At 38.8% G+C, this 20,704-nt stretch overlaps 1 protein-coding gene and 1 long non-coding RNA gene across 2 annotated transcripts in view; one reads left to right on the top strand and one right to left on the bottom strand.

Annotated features, from left to right (window-relative positions):
* The window catches only part of LOC115527100, a 30,444-nt gene extending 21,082 nt beyond the window's left edge, over positions 1–9,362 (bottom strand). The window contains exons 1-2 of the long non-coding RNA XR_003972840.2: positions 9,113–9,362; positions 3,931–4,075 (exon numbers count right to left, since the gene is read on the bottom strand). This is a non-coding gene — a long non-coding RNA (uncharacterized LOC115527100). The remainder of the gene's footprint in view (positions 1–3,930; positions 4,076–9,112) is intronic.
* An 84-nt stretch (positions 9,363–9,446) lies between these two features.
* KIF20B (kinesin family member 20B) overlaps positions 9,447–20,704 on the top strand; it is a 73,890-nt gene continuing 62,632 nt past the window's right edge. Inside the window, 7 exon segments of the mRNA XM_030334500.2 lie at positions 9,447–9,588; positions 11,490–11,582; positions 13,262–13,409; positions 18,075–18,161; positions 18,265–18,381; positions 19,253–19,391; positions 19,941–20,125. Coding sequence (XP_030190360.1) covers positions 13,263–13,409; positions 18,075–18,161; positions 18,265–18,381; positions 19,253–19,391; positions 19,941–20,125 — 675 coding nt within the window. The 5' untranslated portion in view covers positions 9,447–9,588; positions 11,490–11,582; position 13,262.

Genomic DNA, 20,704 nt, shown 5'->3' with positions numbered 1-20,704 from the left:
CTATAAATAGTGCCATTTTGGTTTTAAGTAATTCCATTTTGGCAATGGAATGCTGTGGTTTTTCTTATTTGCTATGTTATAAGCAGAAAGAAAAGGTCTTGAAATGTTAGTGCTGAGCTTTTCTTTCTTGCCACACACTTCCATGTAGTTAGATCTATCTGCATCGACTCGTAGACAACTGAGATTGTTAGATTAGGGATACAAAGAGAAGGAAACAGTTAATATCCAATTGACTGACTTCCAAAAAAGGACAGAGTTAAAAAGAGAGAGCTCATGTGAAGAGATGGTTGCTGGCTGGTGACTGCAGACCACCCCCAACATTTGAGTGAGTATGCCACTCTGTGTAGAGGAGCCTTAAGTCCTGTTGTGATCACCAGCAGGCCTTTGCACTTGGCTTCTTGGATCACCCAAGTGAAGGATGCCCACCTGTGCCCTAAGATTTTGCTAGGCTCCCACTTGAACTGCTGCTCTCTGTGGATTTCACCCTTGCCAATAGGACACACTTTTCAAAACACTGTGAGTTGCTTTACCACCAGAGGATACTGAAGATGAAATAGAAGCAGAAGCCCCAGCTTTGGCACTTGGAAGGGTCTAGACAGTGGGAAACCCATTCCTGGTTAAATGTGTATATATTTTTATTAGCAAATAGTAGGGTCTTAAGACTAATGAGATGGCATATAAGAATGTACACAGCATTAATTCATGTATACATTCAAATAATAAACTTTTATTGAATACCTAATGAAAACTTATAATAGCTCATATTTTGAACCAGGCCCTGTGCCTGAGTACTAGGGATACTGAAAAAAGAAAAAGAAAAAGTAAAAGCTACACCATCATTGTCTTCAGGGACATTATAGGACATTAGAGGTGCATAGAACACCTGCGAGAATTCATTCACTGAACAAGTATTTATTGAGCAGCTACTATTTACCAGGCACTGTTGGAGGTACTAGGGATATAGTGGTGAATAAGATGGATGAGATCCCTGTCTCGTAAGCTTACACTGTGGTGGGGAAGACATAGCATCAACAGATAAGGTAATTTCAGTTATTGTAAGTGCTACAAAGAAAGTAAAATAGGCCACTGTGGTAGAAAGTAACTGGTTGGGGGTGGGGTGAAGGGAGCAGCTTCAGGTAGGGTGGGCAAGATAGCCTCATTGGGGAAGGTATGTTTGAGATGAGCGCTGAATAATGAGAAGGAGTTAGTCATACCAAGACCTTTGGAAAGAACAGATAGAGGGAACAGAAAGTGCAGAAGCTCTCAGACAAGTACTAGTCTAGTGTGTTCTGGAAAGATGGTCAACTGCACAATCTCTGCAGGCTCAGAAGTGGGGAGCCTCATTCACTAAGGAGGTGATGGGGCCATATAGCTTGACACACAATAAGTGCTTAAGAAAGGAATGCATCTTTCCTCTGACATATGACCTTAAAAAATGTTTATTATAAATTTAAAGAATTTATAATGCCCTCCCTCGCTCCACGACTCCAGTCCTGCTTCCCAGAGGCAGCCACTCTTACAATTTGTTTTTACTTCTTTTGGTAATTACCATACATATCTTTCATGTATATCAAAGATATGTATGCTCCCAATGTTATTTCTTCTTGTAATAATTATAGATATTAACTTTTCACTTCCTACAATGACAAACATTTGGCTCAAGAGTCTTATGGTTATTCTTTCTTTCTCTACTGGTTACCTCTGCACCTGTACATAGTAAACTTCTATGTCCCGATCCTTCACCTCTGGACTCCCACACTGTAAGAAAGACTGAGACGTTATAGACCTGGCCCTTCCTGTTGCTTCTCTTCCTCCACTTTTCCGTCCATGTCTCTACAACCTCCTATGGCTCACAGAATATAATTCTGCGTCTCTTTAACATATCACACAGGGCCCTTTTGGATCGAGGCCCAGACGAGTTTTTTCACCTATCGTTATTCATGTTAGTGACGCTCACAGTCCTACTGAACTACGTGTTCACAGTTTTTGGAAACTTTTGTGTGCTCGTGTCTTTGTTTTCGTTGCCTCATGTTTTCATTGCCTAAAATGGCTTCCCTCTGCGGTTCACTGCAAATCCCATTCATTCATTTTAGCCTACATGGCACTTGAAGAAATCTTCCCCTGTTGGGGCATCTGGGTGGTTCAGTTGGTTAAGCATCCTACCCTTGATTTTGGCTCAGGTCATGATCTCACGATTTCATGGGTTCAAGCCCCGTGCTGTGCTCTGTGCTGATAGCACTGAGTCTGCTTGGAATCCTCTCTCTCCTCCTCCCCTGCTTGTATGCACTGTCTCTGTCTGAACTAAATAAACTTAAAAAAAAAAAAATCTGTTAAAAAAAAAAAGAAATCTTCCCTGGTAGATGACATTTACTAAATCAAAAAATATTTGAGTGGCTGTTTCATGCAAGGCACGGTCATAGATGTCAGGGCTATAGTGGACCAAGACATATACCCATGAGCTCATATTCTAGTGACTTAAGAAGAAGCAGGCTTAATAAAAATAACTACCATTATGAGACCTATTTTACTAAATAACTCACAGACACTATTTTAATCCTCACAACTTTGAGACTTGAAGAAGTGAAATAGTCTTCCTGAGGTCACTTCCTGTAAATAACAGAGCTTCTATTGAAACTCAAATCTGTCTGACTTCAGAGCTGTTACTCCAAAGCTGTATTCGCTCTGCTCTTACTACTTTTTGTACACTTCTATCATATCGTTTGTCATATTGTTTTGAAATTGTGCACGAGGTTCCCCACATAAACCACAGGGCATAAAAAGTTATTTGTGTGACTATTTTATCAGATGGTACAAAAGTAGTACCACACTAGATGCACAGGAGAGAAATTAATGCATTCACACATTGGGTGTCTTTAAGAAATTAAAGATTAAATCTTTCTTGAAATCTCAGACTGATAAGGCCTTGCTTTAGACTGAAGGCTCCTTGAGGGTAGCAACATTTGCTGCATAGCATGTGCTTGACAAATTGTGGTTAAACCTGTCATTCAAACCTCTGTAATCATTGGGGCGCCTGGGTGGCGCAGTCGGTTAAGCGTCCGACTTCAGCCAGGTCACGATCTCGAGGTCCGTGAGTTCGAGCCCCGCGTCAGGCTCTGGGCTGATGGCTCAGAGCCTGGAGCCTGTTTCCGATTCTGTGTCTCCCTCTCTCTCTGTCCCTCCCCCGTTCATGCTCTGTCTCTCTCTGTCCCAAAAATAAATAAACGTTGAAAAAAAAAAATTAAAAAAAAAAAAAAAACAAAAAAAACCCTCTGTAATCTATACATACTCAGTTTCTGGATTGAAAAACTATGTTAGTCCTATTTTTGGAGGTGGCTTTGCATAGAAGCTAGGCACTCGGTCTTCTTTTAATAGAATTACAGGGGTGTTGATCTAAGCTTTGAGAGGCAGTAGAATACAGTGGTTAACTGCCAGACTACCCAGATTCCAATTCCAACCCCACTGTTTACTGTTTATGTATATTTAAAAAGTGACTATTTCACACACACCAGGTGCTTTTATAAGTACTTTACAAATATTACCTGAATTAAACTTAACACCTTTAAGTTAACTTCTACGATAACTTTACTATTCTTTAATAGCCCCATGCCCCAGTTTTCTCTCCTGTTAAATGGGGATAGTAACAACAACAAAATACCTCACCCAGTTATTGTTAAGATTGAGTATAAAAGTGCTCAGAATACTATCTGGCACATGGAAAGTTAGCTATGATTGGTAGCTCTTACCAGCAGGGAAGGAAATCAGCTTGATGTAACTTAACAATTCCCTCTTATGCTAATGATCACTTCAAGGGGACAGATGGAATTATTTGGACGTGGGACTAAATCTGAAGCATTTCCCAGTTAAGTTGGCTCTGTTTTTACGGGAAAACGCAGTGGCTGGTGCCGAAATGGCAAATACAGGAAAAAATACCTCTGAAATCTTCCAGTTTTCTGTATCAGCTCTGCCACGTCCCAAGTCCACGTTATCATCTCTTGCTGGGATGACTGCAATAGTCTCCTAACTGGTTCAGTGACTCTTCTTTAGCTGTCTCTATTTGCCGCTCCAGGAGATTAACCTTTTCAAAACACAGAGGCAAATCAGATTGGATTGTGCTCATGCCAAGAACGGTCTACTTGCTTCTCATTGCTTTTAGAATAAGGACCCAAATCAGTACTTTGTTGACTGTGTCTTGTAGGATCCAGCCTTGGCCCGTTCCCACCAAACTTGCTTCTGGCTATCCCTCCCCAGGGTCTTCAACTCAGCCACATCAGCCTTCATTCACTGTTCAACAAATATTTATTTGATCACCATGGATTTACATTGTCATTGAGGATATATCTGAGACCAGTAGAAACAGTTCTTTGTACTCATAGAGTTTATATTTGAGGAAGCGGGGGAACAACAAAACCCAGACAAATATGCAAATAAAAAAGAGGGCCCACTGAGATAAGGTGGACAGGAAGTCTTCTCTAAGAACACACCATTACAGAGAAATCTAGAGGAAGAGCACTGAGCCACACAATGATGAGGAGGAGAGAAATCAGAATAGAGGGATCAAGCTATGCAAAGGTTCATATATACTAGAGAGAACCTCGTGTGTTTAAGGTGCCCAGAGCAGATTCCCTTACTGCACAAAGAGAAGAAGAGAGTGAGGTTGGCTGGACGGTGATACTTGCAAGGCCTGGTAAAGAATTAGAATTTTTTTCCTTTTTCTTTTAGAAAATCTCAGAGTTATTTTTAAAAATAGAAATCATGGCACAACGTACATGATGATACCTTTCACCTCGATCCACCAATTACTAACTTTTTACCACATTTGCTTTTTTTTGTCCTATTTTCCCCATTCTCTCTATTCTTTCATTCCCTCTCACGTTCTATTTTGGTTTTGTTTCATTTTTTGCCAAATCTTTTGAAGGTAAGTTGCTGAATACCAAAGCAAGTATCTTCTTCAGTCTTCTACAAAGTCATGCATTATCACATGCAAAAAAATCTCATACTGATTCAGTATCATCTAATATATAGTCCATATTTAAATTTCTCCATTATCCACAAAACGTTTCTTTGTAGTTACTTCTTCCTCTCTTTTTTTTAAATTTTATTTAAATTTACATCCAAATTAGTTAGCATATAGTGAAAAAATGATTTCAGGAGTAGATTCCTTAATGCCCCTTACCCACTTAGCCCATCCCTGCTCCCACAACCCCTCCAGTAACCCTCAGTTTGTTCTCCATATTTATGAATCTCTTCTGTTTTGTCCCCCTCCCTATTTTCGTATTATTTTTGTTTCCCTTCCCTTATGTTCATCTGTTTTGTCTCTTAAGGTCCTCATATGAGTGAAGTCATATGATTTTTGTCTTTCTCTAATTTCACCTAGCATAATACCCTCCAGTTCCATCCACATAGCTGCAAATGGCAAGATTTCATTCTTTTTGATTGCCGAGTAATACTCCATTGTATGTATATACCACATCTTCTTTATCCATTCATCCATCGGTGGACATTTGGGCTCTTTCCATACTTTGGCTATTGTCGATAGTGCTGCTATAAACATGGGGGTGCACGTGTCCCTTCGAAACAGCACACCTATATCCCTTGAATAAATGCCTAGTAGTGTAATTGCTGGGTCGTAGGGTAGTTCTATTTTTAGTTTTTTGAGGAACCTCCATACTGTTTTCCAGAGTGGCTGCACCAGCTTGCATTCCTATGTAGTTACTTCTTTAAAAAAAAAATCTGTGGCCTGTCAGAAGGGCTAACATTAACAACTCAGGCAACAACAGATGTTGGCGAAGATTCAGAGAAAGAGGATCTCTTTTGCACTGCTGGTGGGAATGCAAACTGGTGCAGCCACTCTGGAAAACAGTATGGAGGTTCCACAAAAAATAAAAATAGAACTACCTTATGACCCAGCAATTGCACTGCTCGGCATTTATCCAAGGGATACAGGTGTGCTGTTTCGAAGGGACACATGCACCCCCATGTTTGTATCAGTGCTATCAACAATAGCTAAAGTATGGAAAGAGCCCAAACGTCTATCAATGGATGAATGGATAAAGAAGATGTGGTATATACACACACACACACACACACACACACACACACACACACACACAATGGAGTATTACTCGGCAATCAAAAAGAATGAAATCTTGCCATTTGCAGCTATGTGGATGGAACTGGAGGGTATTATGTTAAGCGAAACTGGCCAGAGAAAGACAAAAATCATGACTTCACTCATACGAGGACTTTAAGAGACAGAACAGATGAACATAAGGGAAGGGAAGCAAAAATCATATAAAAACAGGGAGGGGGACAAAACATAAGAGACTCTTAAATATGGAAAACAAACAGAGGGTTACTGGAGGGGTTGTGGGGGGGGGGACGGGCTAAATGGGTAAGGGGCATTAAGGAATCTACTCCTGAAATCATTGTCGTACTATATGCTAACTAACTTGGATGTAAATTAAAAAAAATAAATTAAATAAAGATAACAAAAAAATCTGTGAACCAATCAAGATTTATGAATTTCATTTGTAAGTTTTGTCTCCTGACTAAAGCACTCTTTTACCTTGTTTTTTTCTTTTTCCCTGACACTGACATTTTTTCCCTGACGCTTTTTGAAGAACCTAGGCCTGCTGTCTTGTAAAGTGTTCTATATTCTTTTCATTTTGTTTTGTTTCCTCATAATTAGACTTAAACATTTCTGGTACAGGTATCATTAGGTGATAGATCACTCTATCATTGGTGATGCTAAAGTTTCCTCATTTGGTTAAGGTATGTCCAATAAATAAACCTCTACATTGTAAAATTCCCCTTTCCCTTCTAATTATGAATTACTCTCTAGGACATTCTTTGAGATAGTGTTAATGTCCTGTTCCCCAACAACCTTCCAGCCAATGATTTTAGCATCTTTTATCCATTGTTTTAGCATGTATTCATAAGGCTTACTCCTATCAATTTTTACATTGGGAGTTGCAAAATGGAGATTTCCCATTTACTGCTTCATTTGTATTCATTAATTGACATTCTTGTGTAAAGAACTTTTCATTTTTATTCCATCTCTCCTTCTGTCTCTCATGGAAAGAATGTTAAAAAAATGAAATCTGTTTCAATCTCTCACCATCATTATTCTTTTTGATGCTCAAATTGTTCCAAGTATGGTCAACAGAGGCTCCTTTAAGCTAGGTCCAGTATCCTTTGAAATGACTCTGTGAATCTCTAAGGACTTCTTTGCTTTCTGACAAGAGTGTTCCAGGTTTGCTTTGTAATTCCTTGCTCCGGATGAGAAGCAGCCTTCTCTCCAAGGAGCACTGATTCATTTTAGGGATGAGAATGGTATTTAGAAACCACTTGGGCGGCTTGGTGCTAGTGTGCTCATTGTTACTGGGGTGTCAGAGTTTCTATGCCTCTAAGCCCTGTCAATGGACCAACTGAGATTAAAAAAAAAAAAAAAAAAGAAATCACAACTTTATTCTACTAATGCCGATTCAAATCCAATACTCTGGGATTCTTCCTTAGCTTCTATCATTCCATATTTGTTATCTCCCTTCTCCCACAGTGAGAAACTTGGTTCCAAACAACATGAGTATATTCACTCGTTTGCTTTTTCCAATAATGCATGCATAGTAGTTTCAAAACTACTCTACCAATACCCTTTTCAACATCAAACTTACTAAGTGAAGTTATTGATTTCTTTGTACTTTTTGCTCTTATGCTGTATTCCAGAACTCCTAACCCCAGTTCATGGAGTACTGTACTCAAGTAATTGAATGAACTCTGTATGGTTGTGCTGGCATTTTGATACACAGGTATGTTCAGGTCTTTTTTGTATTAAGTTTTAGGGCTTGCTTTTATTTCCACTGTTTTAGACTTAATGTTTTGAAAGGGCAAAACTATATTTAAAAAAACAAAAGGTTATTCAGAGAAATCAAACTGCCATCACTAATCCTTGCATAACGTTCCCAATATAGGTGACCATTTTCAGCTAATTTTCTTATTTAGTTTTTGAGTTTATCTCTTAAAAAACAAGAAAAAAATGTGTGTGTGTGTGGTATACATCTATGTAGAGTTTCATTTTTCCTTTCTTACACAAAAGTTAGTGTATTTTGTATATTCTTTTGCATCTGTTTACTAAAAAATATAAATATGATTTTCTTAAACATTTTTTTAAAATGTTTATTTATTTTTGAGAGGGAGAAAGACCGTGAGCAGGGGAGGGTCAGAGAGACACACACAGAATCTGAAGCAGGCTCCAGGATCTGAGCGGTCCGCACAGAGCCCCACGCCAGGCTTGAGCTCAGGAGCAGTGAGATCATGACCTGAGCTGAAGTCGAAGTTTCAACCGACTGAGCCACCCAGGCGCCCCTCATTCAGCTGCGTTTAAATCCCAGCTCCCCCATTAATAACCATATGCTTTTTGGCAAATTACTTAACTATATGAAGTCAGCTTCCTCAGAATCTATAAAATGGGGATGATAATGTTATTTACCTCAAAAGGTTGTTCTCAGGATCGGTAAGACGATCCATTTTATATGCTTAGCACCAGCACAAGGTAAACGCTCAATTAACCTTAGCAGTTATATTTTTCTTTAAAATCAAGTACACCAGGGAGAGACGGCCTCAGTAATAAATGCTTGACATGAATATTACAGCACCACACTCGGAAGAAGAGGATCACTTTAAAAGAGGCAGAGGAGGCTGTACTGGCTCTGAACATTTTGGGCAAAGACCTTGCCTATGCATGGAATTTAGACTGTCAAAGCACAGCGCCTCGCAGCGGTAGGTGCTTTATACTCTCAGAATGAGAAAGAAAAAAAGAAAGGAAGGAAGAAAGAAAGAGGAAGAAAGAAAAAGAAAGAGAGAAAGAAAGAAAATGCCTATACGAGTCTATTCTGGGAAAAACTCATTTCGTCCACAGGGCGGCTGGGGATGACATGTGGGGTCACGCAGCGAGGGAAGTGGCCCTTCGGGTGCGGGCAGCGCTAGTTCTAAGCGACTCTCGGGACAAGTAGGTCTGCTCCCGCCTGCAGGGACCGGACCGGGCAGAGGCTAGCCCCCATTCCTCGGCCCGTCCCTGGGGGAGTCGCGGGGCTAAGTGTGGTGGCAGCGGCCTCACCTCCAGGCCTTCGCTACGTCTCGTCTCCACGACGGTATCCGAGATTGGCGTCCGTGCCAACGGAGGTGGTACCCGCCGCAACCACCAGGCAGCGTCCCATCCCTCGCGGCACGGCGGGCTCTGCGGGAAGCTCCGACCCTCCGCACGCAGACCACCCACCGGCCCCGTAGCCCATCACTTGCGGGCGATCAGAGATCCGCCCCAGATTTGAAAGCTCCTTCCGGGACCTAGTGGGAAGCCCACGGCTCGAGCCTCTGCGATCCTAGGCGCCTTTCCGGAAGCCCCGCCCACTCCCAGCGTGCAGTGCGGTGGCTTGGCCGCCATTGTTTGAATTTGAAAAAGGAAACATCGCGGTGCTGCTCGCAGATCTGGCAGGTCTGGCAACTTGTGCAGGTGAAGAGGTGGGCCCAGGTGAGGGTGCGAGGTGGCTGACTGCGCGAATACCAGACTTGAGGCTGGGAAACGGTGCTGGCAGTGTGAGTACCTTCCCAGGGGATCCCGACGCCCCTGAGGTTACTCTCGGGAAACTGGGTTGCAGAGCGATGGATGCTCCTAGGGCACCGTGGGCACGGCCTGCGCATCGCAGGGTTGAGCCATACTACTTGGGTTGGGGCTTAAATGTTGTCTCCACCGCATATTAGCTGAGTGAGGCAAGGCAACATATTTTCTCTCTCTGGGTCTCAGTTTCCTCATGTGTTAAAAGAGGTAGTAATAATAACATTTATCCTCTTCCGGCTCTTGTGAAGATAAAATAATATGTAAAGTTGTTAGAAACTGTGCCAGTATATAGTAGGCACCAAGTGTTTGCAATTAGTGTTTTTTGTTATTGCTGCTGCTGTTGTTGGGGCGCTGGCCTCCATTGCCAGGCCTAGTTTTCTGGATCCCGGAGGTGAGCAGTTTGCTTGGCAGATGATATGACCTCTTTTTTGGGGGGTGGTGTGGGGAAGCCCTGTCTGGCTGTAGGTGCTTTTATTTCCACACTGCTTCCACTACCAGGGGTTTGCCCTTTGGGGCTTTTTAGTACCAAGCGGAAGAGGGTGTGTGTGGCAAATGTGAGACTACTGTCATCCCCCAGTTTAGAATGTTTCCCCCAACTCGTTCTACTTCCTGCTTCAGTGATTCCTTCTGACACAACTCTAATGTTCCTTGCTGAAGGATTAGTTGACAATCCTAAATTCATGCCTTAAGTAATCTTTGCTTAAGGTGATCAGATTCAGATTCACTTTTTTTTTTAATTAAAAAGGATGTTTTAATGTTTGTTTATGTGAGAGAGAGAGAGAGAGAGAGAGAGAGCTAGCAGGGGAGAGTCAGAGAGAGGGAGAGAGAGATTCCCAAGCAGGCTCCCTATTGTCAGCGTGGAGCCCTACAAGTGGGGCTGGATCCCACTAACCCTGAGATATGACCCAAGCTGAAACCAAGAGTCCGATGCTCAGACTGAGACAGCCAGGCACCCAAGGTTTACTTTTGCTTTTAAAACGAAGTAGCATGTTTACCTAGAAGCCGCGGTAACAGTCTATGTATTTTATTAGATCTCCACGACCCAGGACTTCAAGTTGCAAGATCCTATAAAGGATTCCTCTATTAGGAGGAGGGTTCTTTTGAAACTGTATTTTGTGGATGGCATTCAGAAACCTCATTCAGTAGTGTATTTGTTATTTTTCACAAGTGTTCAGCCATGGAATCTCACTGGAGAGAAGATAAAAAGATTCACATTCTCAGTCGTGGGAACAGCCTTTGAAACAGGTCTTGAACCCTGCTGTTGCTAAACATAATATCACTAAAAAAGTAGTACCAATTTTTTTTGATATAGAGGATTTTATGATTCTAATTTAAGTCATTAGGGAATTTTTATCCTCATACATCTCTGAATATGTTGTAGGGGATACAGAGTAGTTCTTCTTGCCCTCAAGAGATTTCTAGTCTAGTTAGGAAGAAGTTAACTTCTCACACTTAAATACAAGTTAACCAGAAGTTCAGGTTGTGACAGTATATGTCAACAATTTTATAAATGTTAAGAGGTAGTTCATTGAAACTGAACTATGAACAAGTGCAAACTACTATAACCTTGCTTTTTAAAAGAGGTATAAATATTCTTTTTGATTCAGTAATTTAATAGAAGGCTTATCATTTTTTTTTTAATAATTGAAGGCAAAGAATGAAATTTATCTTCCAATTTCCTGGGTATTTCTGTAAAATCTGACTTATGCAATGTCAAGCCAGTGCTTTAATGTTTTTGCAAACTTCTCTATGTTCTAGATCAGTGGTTATTTCCACTCTATCGGATACCCTTTTTCTTAATTTTCACCCATACATTGGGTGTTTGAAATATTCTATCAAACTGCATTTTAAGTAATTATTTCATTTTTATTTATCACAGTATTTATCACTGACAATACAATAAAGACAAAAGCAACCAAGATACTAAAGTGTATGGTTGGTTGATCCTGCAGTTTCCTGGGCTTTGTTGAAGGTAAATAATTTCGTTTGTCTTTTTGAGATTTAGGAAAAACAGAAAAACAAAAACAACTCTGTTGTATTGCGTTTGTGGGTTTCAGGGCTGATCTAGGAAAAAGATATGACCACAGTATGTCAGTATCACACAGGAACTTTATTGGGATAGCACTTTGACAGGATTACATGGGAGAGAGGTCCACCCCAGCATGAAATCTTTCAGAAGCTAGAGTGAAGGACCACCACATAGAAGGGGGAAAAGGTAAAGGAACCTAGGGGGTTGGGAGGGGACGGAGAGGAGAATTAGACTTGGGGGTTTATGGTCTTAAGTGGTGTTGTTACTCAGAAGCACAGTGGGGAGTACCTGAGTCAGCCAGCTCCTAGGGGCATCAGTGGCTTTTTTTATAGTCCTGAATTTGTCTCTGCGAACAGAAGTTGGGTGCAAGTTTCGTGGGATGTGTAAACTAGTTATGCTCTGGTTGACTTGAAAAAAAGAAAAAAGATTATTTGGGCTATATTAAAAGCAAATTGAGGGGCGCCTGGGTGGCGCAGTCGGTTAAGCGTCCGACTTCAGCCAGGTCACGATCTCGCGGTCCGTGAGTTCGAGCCCCGCGTCGGGCTCTGGGCTGATGGCTCGGAGCCTGAAGCCTGTTTCCGATTCTGTGTCTCCCTCTCTCTCTGCCCCTCCCCCGTTCATGCTCTGTCTCTCTCTGTCCCAAAAATAAATAAACGTTGAAAAAAAAAATTTAAAAAAATAAAAGCAAATTGATGTGTAAAAATTTTAATTTGGCACCTAATAGGTTTTTGAACTAACATTCCTGGCGTTCTGTGAAGAAGTAAACAACACAGGGCCAATATACAGGGGCCATCTTTGGCTTATTTATGTATGGATGCCCATTACTCTTTTCCTGAGCCAGGAACCCTAGTTTGGGAATCACTGTTCTTTTATTTCATAATACTGTCAAAGAACATCAAGGAGCTCTCTTTCTTCCTGCTATTATGCACCTAGTAGATTGTCAATAATTATTTGAATGTTAAATATTTTTTAGTTAAAGTTACCTGTAAGTTTACGTTTAAGTTTAGTGTCTTGATGTTTAGTTGTAATACTTTGATACATTATTCCATATTCACCTTAATTTTTAGCACCTACAATGTGTCAGGTACTGTTTTGAATGTGGTCACATACATTATTTCACTTTTCACTTGCATTATTTGGAAGAATTCAGTTGAAAGAATTCAATTGTCCAGATAACTGAATTTAACTCGTAAATGCTAAAGCATTACGAAGGCTTATAACTAACATTTTCAGAAGACATTAAATAACTAAAGTAACACAAGATTATTATTTACTCTATAATTATTTGATTTCGGAGAGGATTTCGGGCAGAGATTGAATGTTTTATATTGTCTTACTTAATGGACTACCTTTACTCGTGAAATCTCTGGCTGAATCGACCTATAAGTTGGATCATATGAATAGTAGTGGCAGGCTCTGTTCAATATTACTTGATTCGGAATCTTTATAATTTTGATCATTTGTCTTTTCCGTGGGTCATCATCGTGTTATAGATGTAATGTTCCTTTCTCTAGAAATCTAGTTATGGGGGTTATTAGTGGGCTGGACTCAGACATTTTAAACTATGAGTGGCTTATATGCTAATTTATTAAAATTATCTAAAATTACTGTTATTCTTGCAGAATGGAATCTAATTTAAATCAAGATGCAGTGCCTAGACCATCCTATGTTTTTAGTGCTGACCCAATTGCAAGACCGTCAGAAATAAATTTTGATGGCGTTAAGCTTAATCTCTCTCATGAATTTTCCTTAGTTGCTTCAAATACTGAGGTAAGTACGAGGAAAGCATTATGCTGACTGAGTGGAAATGTGTGTGGTGTGCACACACTTGCAGACAGGTATGACCAGAGCTTTCCAGACTTTGTGGGTTTAAGGCAACCTTCTATCTCGGTAATTTTTTCATGGTGCCCTAAATACATACCAGTTCTTCCAAGTAGTAGGTCCGAGCAGCTTAATATATAACTATACCTTAACCTAGAGCCATTTGAAAAATATTAACGTAAATGAAAAAAAAATTGTCTTTCTTTAATTTCCACAGTTATTTGCTGTAAGGATATGTATATCTTTTGTGCACATCATAGCTTCTCAGGCTTTGGAATCAGATTAGATATTGCCAACCTTATTTCCTGTTCTTCAGTGTTTTGGGGTAGTACTTGTTTTTTATCATAGCAACCACTGAAGAATCCAGCTTCACCAAGATATGACATGAAAAGAAATGGTATGATCTAAGGTGGCAACTGTGAACTATTTTGAACTAATAGTTCACGGTGTTCAACATGTTAAGTACTGCCATGATTTCCTCAAAAATGTAAGACATTCCACTATGCCCCTAGGAATTGCATGCCTTACTTAAAATAAGCTAACTCAGTAGTGTTTAAAAAGTAAAAATCCTTCCTTCTACCACCGTAGCTACTACCACTGTTTGTTTCGTGTCTTTGTAAACTTTATTTAAAGTTTTATTTATTTGAGAGAGAGTGAGCGAGCGAGTAAGTGAGCACGACTGGGGGAGGGGCAGAGAGAGAGGGAGAGAGATAATCATAAGCAGGCTGCACGCTGTCAGCACAGGGCTGCTGGGCTTGATTTCATGAATCATGAGATCATGACCTGAACTGAAATCAAGTGTCCGATGCTTAACCTACTGAGCCACCCAGGCGCCCCACCCTGCCTTGAGTACTGTAGCTTTATAGAATGTCTTGAAGTCGGATGGTGGCAGTCCACCAACTTTGTTCTTGTCTTTAATTTATATTGGCTTTTCTGGGTAGTCTAAATTTAGTTTTAGCCATTCTAATAGATATATATTGGTATCAAGTTGGTATTTGCATTTAATAACTAAATGTGTTGAATATGATTTCATGTGCTTATTTGTCATTAGTGTATTTTTGGTAAAGTGTCAGTTTAAATCTTTCCCCATTTAAAAAAATTGGATTGTTTGTTTTTATATTATTATTTAATTTTAAGTGTTCTTTATATTTTTCAGATGCATTTGTTTATCAGATATATGCTTTATAAATATTTTTTCCTAGTCTGTGGGTTGCCAGTCCTCTGCTGACAGTATTTTTTGAACAACAGAAGTTTTTTGTTTTTATTTTAATGTTTGTTTGTTTTTTAAATTTATTTTTGAGACAGAGACAGAGCATAAGCAGGGAAGGGGCAGACAGAAAGGGAGACACAGAATCTGAAGCAGGCTCCAGGCTCTGAGTTGTCAGCACAGAGCCTGACGCCGGGCTCGAACTCACGGACTGTGAGATCATGACCTGAGCTGAAGTCGGACGCTCAACTGACTGAGCCACCCAGGCGTCCCTGTTTTTTGTTTTTTAAAAAAAGAGTTAGCTAACTCTTGGCTTTGGGAGTAGATTCCTGTGATTCGTCACATACATGCAACACCCAGTGCTCATCCCACCCAGCAAGTGCCCTCCTCAATGCCCATCACCCATTTTCCCCAACCCATCAACCCTCAGTTTACTCCCTGTATTTAAAGAGTCTCCTATGGTTTGCCTCCCTCTCTGTTTGTAGTTATATATTTTTTTCTTTCCCTTCCCCCCTAATGTTCTGTTAAGTTTCTTAACTTCCACGTATGAGTGAAATTGTCTTTCTCTGACTGACCTATTTCACTTACGTACCCTCCAGTTCCATCCATGTTGTTGCAGATGGCAAGATTTCATTCTTTTTCATTGCCAAGTAGTATTCTATTCTCTCTCTCTCTCTCTCTCTCTCTCTCTCTCTCTCTCTCTCTCTGTATACACACACACACACACACACACACACACACACACCACATCTTCATCTTCTGTCTTCATTCATCAGTTGATGGATATTTGGGCTCTTTCCATGATTTGGCTGTTGTTGATAGCACTGCTATAAACATTGGGGTACATGTGCCCCTATGAATCAGTACTCCTGTGTCCTTTGGATAAATTCCTAGTAGTGCTATTGTTGGGTTATAGGGTAATTATATTTTTAATTTTTTGAGGAACCTCCACATTGTTTTCCAGAGTGGCTGCACCAGTTTATAGTCCCACCAACAATGCAAGAGGGGAAAACAGAAGTTTTTAATTTCATCAATGTTTTCTATTGTGGATTGTCCTTTTGGTGTGATACCTAAGAAATCTTTGCCTAACTCAAGTCCACAAAGATTTTCTTCTATGTGTTCTTTTAGAAGTTTTACAATTTTAGTTTTACATTTAGGATATGATCCATTTTGAATTTTTATAAACAATGTGAAGCATGTATCCAAATCCTTATTTTTTTTTTTATGTATAGATATCTAATTGTTCTAGCATGATTTGCTGAAAAAGCTATGCTCTTTGTACTGCATTTCCTTTGCATCTTTATTATAAATCAAATGTCCTTCTCTATGGGAGTTTATTTCTGAATATTGTTTCATTGATTTGTCTGTCTTTCTGCCAGTACCCCGCTGTTATGATCACTGTAGCTTTGAAATAAGTGTTGAAATCAGGTAGTGTTAGCGCACCCAATTTCTTTTTCATAGTTTTGACTATTCTAGATACTTTGCATTTCTGTGAGAATTTTTAGATGAGTTTGTCAATTGCCACAACAAAAGCCTCTTGGGATTTTGATTGCAGTTGCATTGAATATGTAGATCAGTTTTAGAAGAATTGACATCTTAACAATATTGAGTTTACCAAATGATGAACAAGGTGTATCTCAATTTCTTTTGGTCTCCTTTAATTTCTCTGAGCAATGTTTTGTAGTTTTCACAGTGTAGGTCTCTCACATCTTTTGTCAAATTTATCCTGTATTTCATGATTTTTGATTTCTTCCAAATGATATTGCTTTTAAAATAAATTTCTGGTGTTTCTTCCCAGTGTATAAAAGAATAATTGATTTTGCATGTTGATCCTGTATCACGTTAACATTGCCAAACTCGTTTAATAGTTCTAGAGATGTTTTTGTAGATTCTGTTTGATTTTTGTATGTAGATGCTAATGTCTGAATGGAGACAGTTTTATTTCTTCCTAATCTGGATGCCTTTTCTTTCTTCTTCCCTTGCTTACTTTTTCTTTCCCTCCCTCCCTCCTTCCCTCCATCCTTCCTTCCTTTCTTTCTTTCTTTCTTTCTTTCTTTCTTTCTTTCTTTCTTTCTTTCTTTCTTTCCTACTTTCCTCCCTTCCTTCCCTCCCTTCCTTCCTCCCTCCCTCCCTTCCTTCCTTCTTCCTTTCTCTTTCTCTCTCCCCTCCCCTCCTTCCCCCTGATTACCATTCGCTAGAACCTCTAGTACAGAGTTGAATAGAAGTGGTGAGAGCTGAAATCCTTGTCTTGTTACTTGCTACTTATCTTAGATTCAGTCTTTGATCATTCAGTATGATGTTAGCTGCAGGTTTTTGTAAATGTTCTTTATCAGAAGGAAGTTCCTGTCTATTCCACTTGCTGAGAATTTTTATGAATGGATGTTGAATACATACGTCAATATCCTGTCATCAAATGCTTTTTTTACATCTATTAGAGATAAATGTGTCTTTATTCTTTTAATGTGGTTAATTACCCAAATTGATTTTTGAATGCTAAATTGACCTTGCAGTCCTGAGATAAAACATTTTTGGTCAGGATGTATTATTCTATTTTATATATTGGCTAATACTTTGTTAGGGAATTTTTGCATCTAAATTAGAGAGGTTGTTCTATAATTTCTTCTGAGGATATCTTTGTCAGATTATGGTGTCAAGGTTATGTCATACTCAAAATTAGTTGAAAAGTGTTCTCTCTCTTTATTTTCTTAAAGGGCTTATCTATGATTTGTATGATTACATCCTTAAGTGTTTGAGAGAATTTAGTAATGAATTACCAGGGCCTGGAGTTTTTTGTGGGATTATTTTGTTTGTTTGAATACAAGTTCAGTTTTTTTTTTTAGTTGAATTTCTTTAATAAATATCAGTCTGTTCAGATTTTCTAGTTTTTTTGGTTTGTTTTTAGTAAATTGTATCTAATTGTTTCCTTTTTACTTAAAGAAACACACTTCTTTAGAATTATTTTAAAAAAGGAATTAATTTCTCCCCCAAAGGAAGCAGTAAAGAGAATGCTGTATAGCAAACAATGTTTAAATAGAATTGAACATTTGGGTTAATGGGCTATTCTGGTTGCTTGTAATTTACTTTGGAATTCTATGTTTTAGTGACGTAGAACCCTATTTTTTGTTTTTAGTTGCAAAGGTTAGGATTTTAGGGAAAAGAGGTGTATTATAAGCTTAAATATAAATATAGAAGGTAGAGGAAATCGAGTCTTTTGTGGTATTATTTTTTTTAAAGCAGATTTGCTTTTCTTTAGACATATAAATGGTTACAAACAGAAGAATCACTGATTGCTTAGAGGTTCTGTATGACCTTAAATGGTTATGTAATAGCCACTTTAAAAAAAGGTAATTTCTGAAAAGCCATATTTTGTATTTTTTAAATACAGTTATTTTGTTCTTCTTTTTAAGGGAAATAGTTTGGAATCCAAAGATTATCTCCAGGTTTGTCTTCGAATAAGACCGTTTACACAGTCAGAAAAAGAGCATGAGTCTGAGGTTTGTATTGACTTTAATTGGGTCTTACTTTCATGGGCAAAATGCCATTGTTTTTATTTATTTATTGTGGGCTTTTATTGATTGATTGATTGATGTCTTCTAGGGCTGTGTGTATGTTCTAGACTCACAGACTATTCTGCTAAAAGATCCTCAAAGCATTCTTGGTCGGTTAAGTGAGAAAAGCTCTGGGCAGATGGCACAGAAATTCAGTTTTTCCAAGGTAAGTCCTATGAGAAACTAAAGATTTTAAGTAAAAGAGATTTGGCTTAGGCTAAATTGCTACGTTATTGTATATAATGAACTATATATGTCTTGTACTTATGGAACTTAGGTGTTAGGCACTGGTATTTTTTCTTAGAGTGGAACTCAAACTTTAGGTTTGTAAACATCTAATTGGAAATGACTAAATTGCTAAATTTATTGCTAAATTTATTATTAAATTGATAAATTTTTTAATCTTTTTAAGGAGATGTTCTTTCCAAAATTTAGATGAAAACTTGATTGACTAGGTCAGATTTCTATCTTGAAAACTTTCTGACAGTAGTTAAACTATCATGTATATTTGTGGGAGTTGGGGATATGGCACCTCCCTTAAGTATGAATCTTGTAGGGGCACCTGGGTGGCGCAGTCGGTTAAGCGTCCGACTTCAGCCAGGTCACGATCTCGCGGTCTGTGAGTTCGAGCCCCGCGTCGGGCTCTGGGCTGATAGCTCAGAGCCTGGAGCCTGTTTCCGATTCTGTGTCTCCCTCTCTCTCTGCCCCTCGCCCGTTCATGCTCTGTCTCTCTCTGTCCCAAAAATAAATAAAAACGTTGAAAAAAAAAATTAAAAAAAAAAAAAGTATGAATCTTGTAAAAGAAATCTTTTAAAATTATAAAACACGAGGGACAACTGGCTGGCTCAGTTGGGGGAGCACGCACCTCTTGATCTCAGGTTCATGAGTTTGAGCCCCATGCTGGGTGTAGAGATTACTTAAATAAATAAATAAAGTTAAAAAAAAAGTTTTTAAAAACATGAGTTATAGGGTAGAACTCATTGTAAAAATTTACTTGAATTTTCTAAAAAGACTTGTTTTAAAAAATGCTTGTTTAGGTTTTTGGCCCAGAAACTACACAGAAGGAGTTTTTCCAGGGTTGCATTATGCAGCCAGTAAAAGACCTCTTGAAAGGACAGAGTCGGCTGATTTTTACGTACGGGCTAACCAATTCAGGAAAAACATATACATTTCAAGGTAAATTGTATTGTTTTTACATTTCAAGGAAAAAAGCAGTAATATTCACTCATTTTCATAATATTTGTATGTAGTTATGTTTCCATTACCTAGTACATTTGCTCCATTTTTAATACCGATAGCATTGTGAATGTGTATCGCCGATGGCTTTTGATTCAGATTGATTTAATTCATTTGGGAAATTACTTTACCCATATGATAGAGAATTAGGTGATAAAAATTTGGAAAAAGGATTTATGTGACGTAGTGAACTAAGCATGGATAACCAGGGAAGCATCTTAAATTTCATTTTACTTTTCCATTATGTGATTATGGGTGATTGCAAATCTTACGGCCTGATCTGAATGTAAAATTTCAATAATAGCTGATAAAATGTCCATTCTACAATGAAGACCAAAGTGATGGAAAACTAATGCTGCAACTTCTTTCACTTTTGTCTTAGATGTTTATTTTTGCCTGTTGGTGATATAAAAGGACTCTTGGTAATCCAGGAACATTTCCACTTTGCTAATACTCTGAAAGGATATAAAACAAAAATTCTTTTCACAGGCACAGAAGAAAATATTGGTATTCTGCCGCGAACTTTGAACGTATTATTTGATAGTCTTCAGGAAAGACTGTATGCAAAGATGAACCTTAAACCACATAGATCTAGAGAATTCTTACGGTTATCACCAGACCAAGAGAAAGAAGAGGTTGCTAGCAAAGTTACATTGCTCCGGCAAATTAAAGAGGTATGGAGGGAGTCTAGTATGTGAGATATATAAATGTCATGACCTTTTATAAGCTCTTTAGTTTGTTTTAGCCTATATTGAAATATTTTGTGGTGGTGGTGATGGTGATGGTGATGGTGATGGTGATGGTTGTGTTTTCTTTTTTTAGGAAAGTATTATAACCTTGTTTGAAGTTTTTCTTGTCCTTGCTTTATATTGTACAAATAGCAGAAATGTTTAAACAATTCAAATGTAAATAGTTCCGAAATTTCTTTCGGTTGTTGTTGAAACACTACTGTCCTTGATGTAATGATTAAAAAATTTCTTTTTAGGGTGCTTGGGTGACTCAGTCAGTTGAGTGTCCAACTCTTGGTTTCGGCTCAGGTCTGATCCCAGGGTCATGAGATAGAGGTCCACATTGGGCTCTGTGCCAACAGCACAGAGCCTGCTTGGATCTCTCTCTCTCTCTCTTTCTCTCTCTCTCTCTCTCCCCCTCCCCCTCCCCCCTCCCTCTCTCCCTCTCTCTCTGCCCCTCTCTTTCTCTTTCTCTTTCAAAATAAATACATAAATAAACTAAAAAAAAAAAAAAAATCTTTTTTT

This window comes from Lynx canadensis, chromosome D2 (genome assembly GCF_007474595.2).
Source record: "Lynx canadensis isolate LIC74 chromosome D2, mLynCan4.pri.v2, whole genome shotgun sequence".
Lineage (NCBI taxonomy): Eukaryota > Metazoa > Chordata > Mammalia > Carnivora > Felidae > Lynx > Lynx canadensis.
Note: the sequence above shows the minus strand (reverse complement) of the source record. Positions and strands in the feature narration are given on the sequence as shown.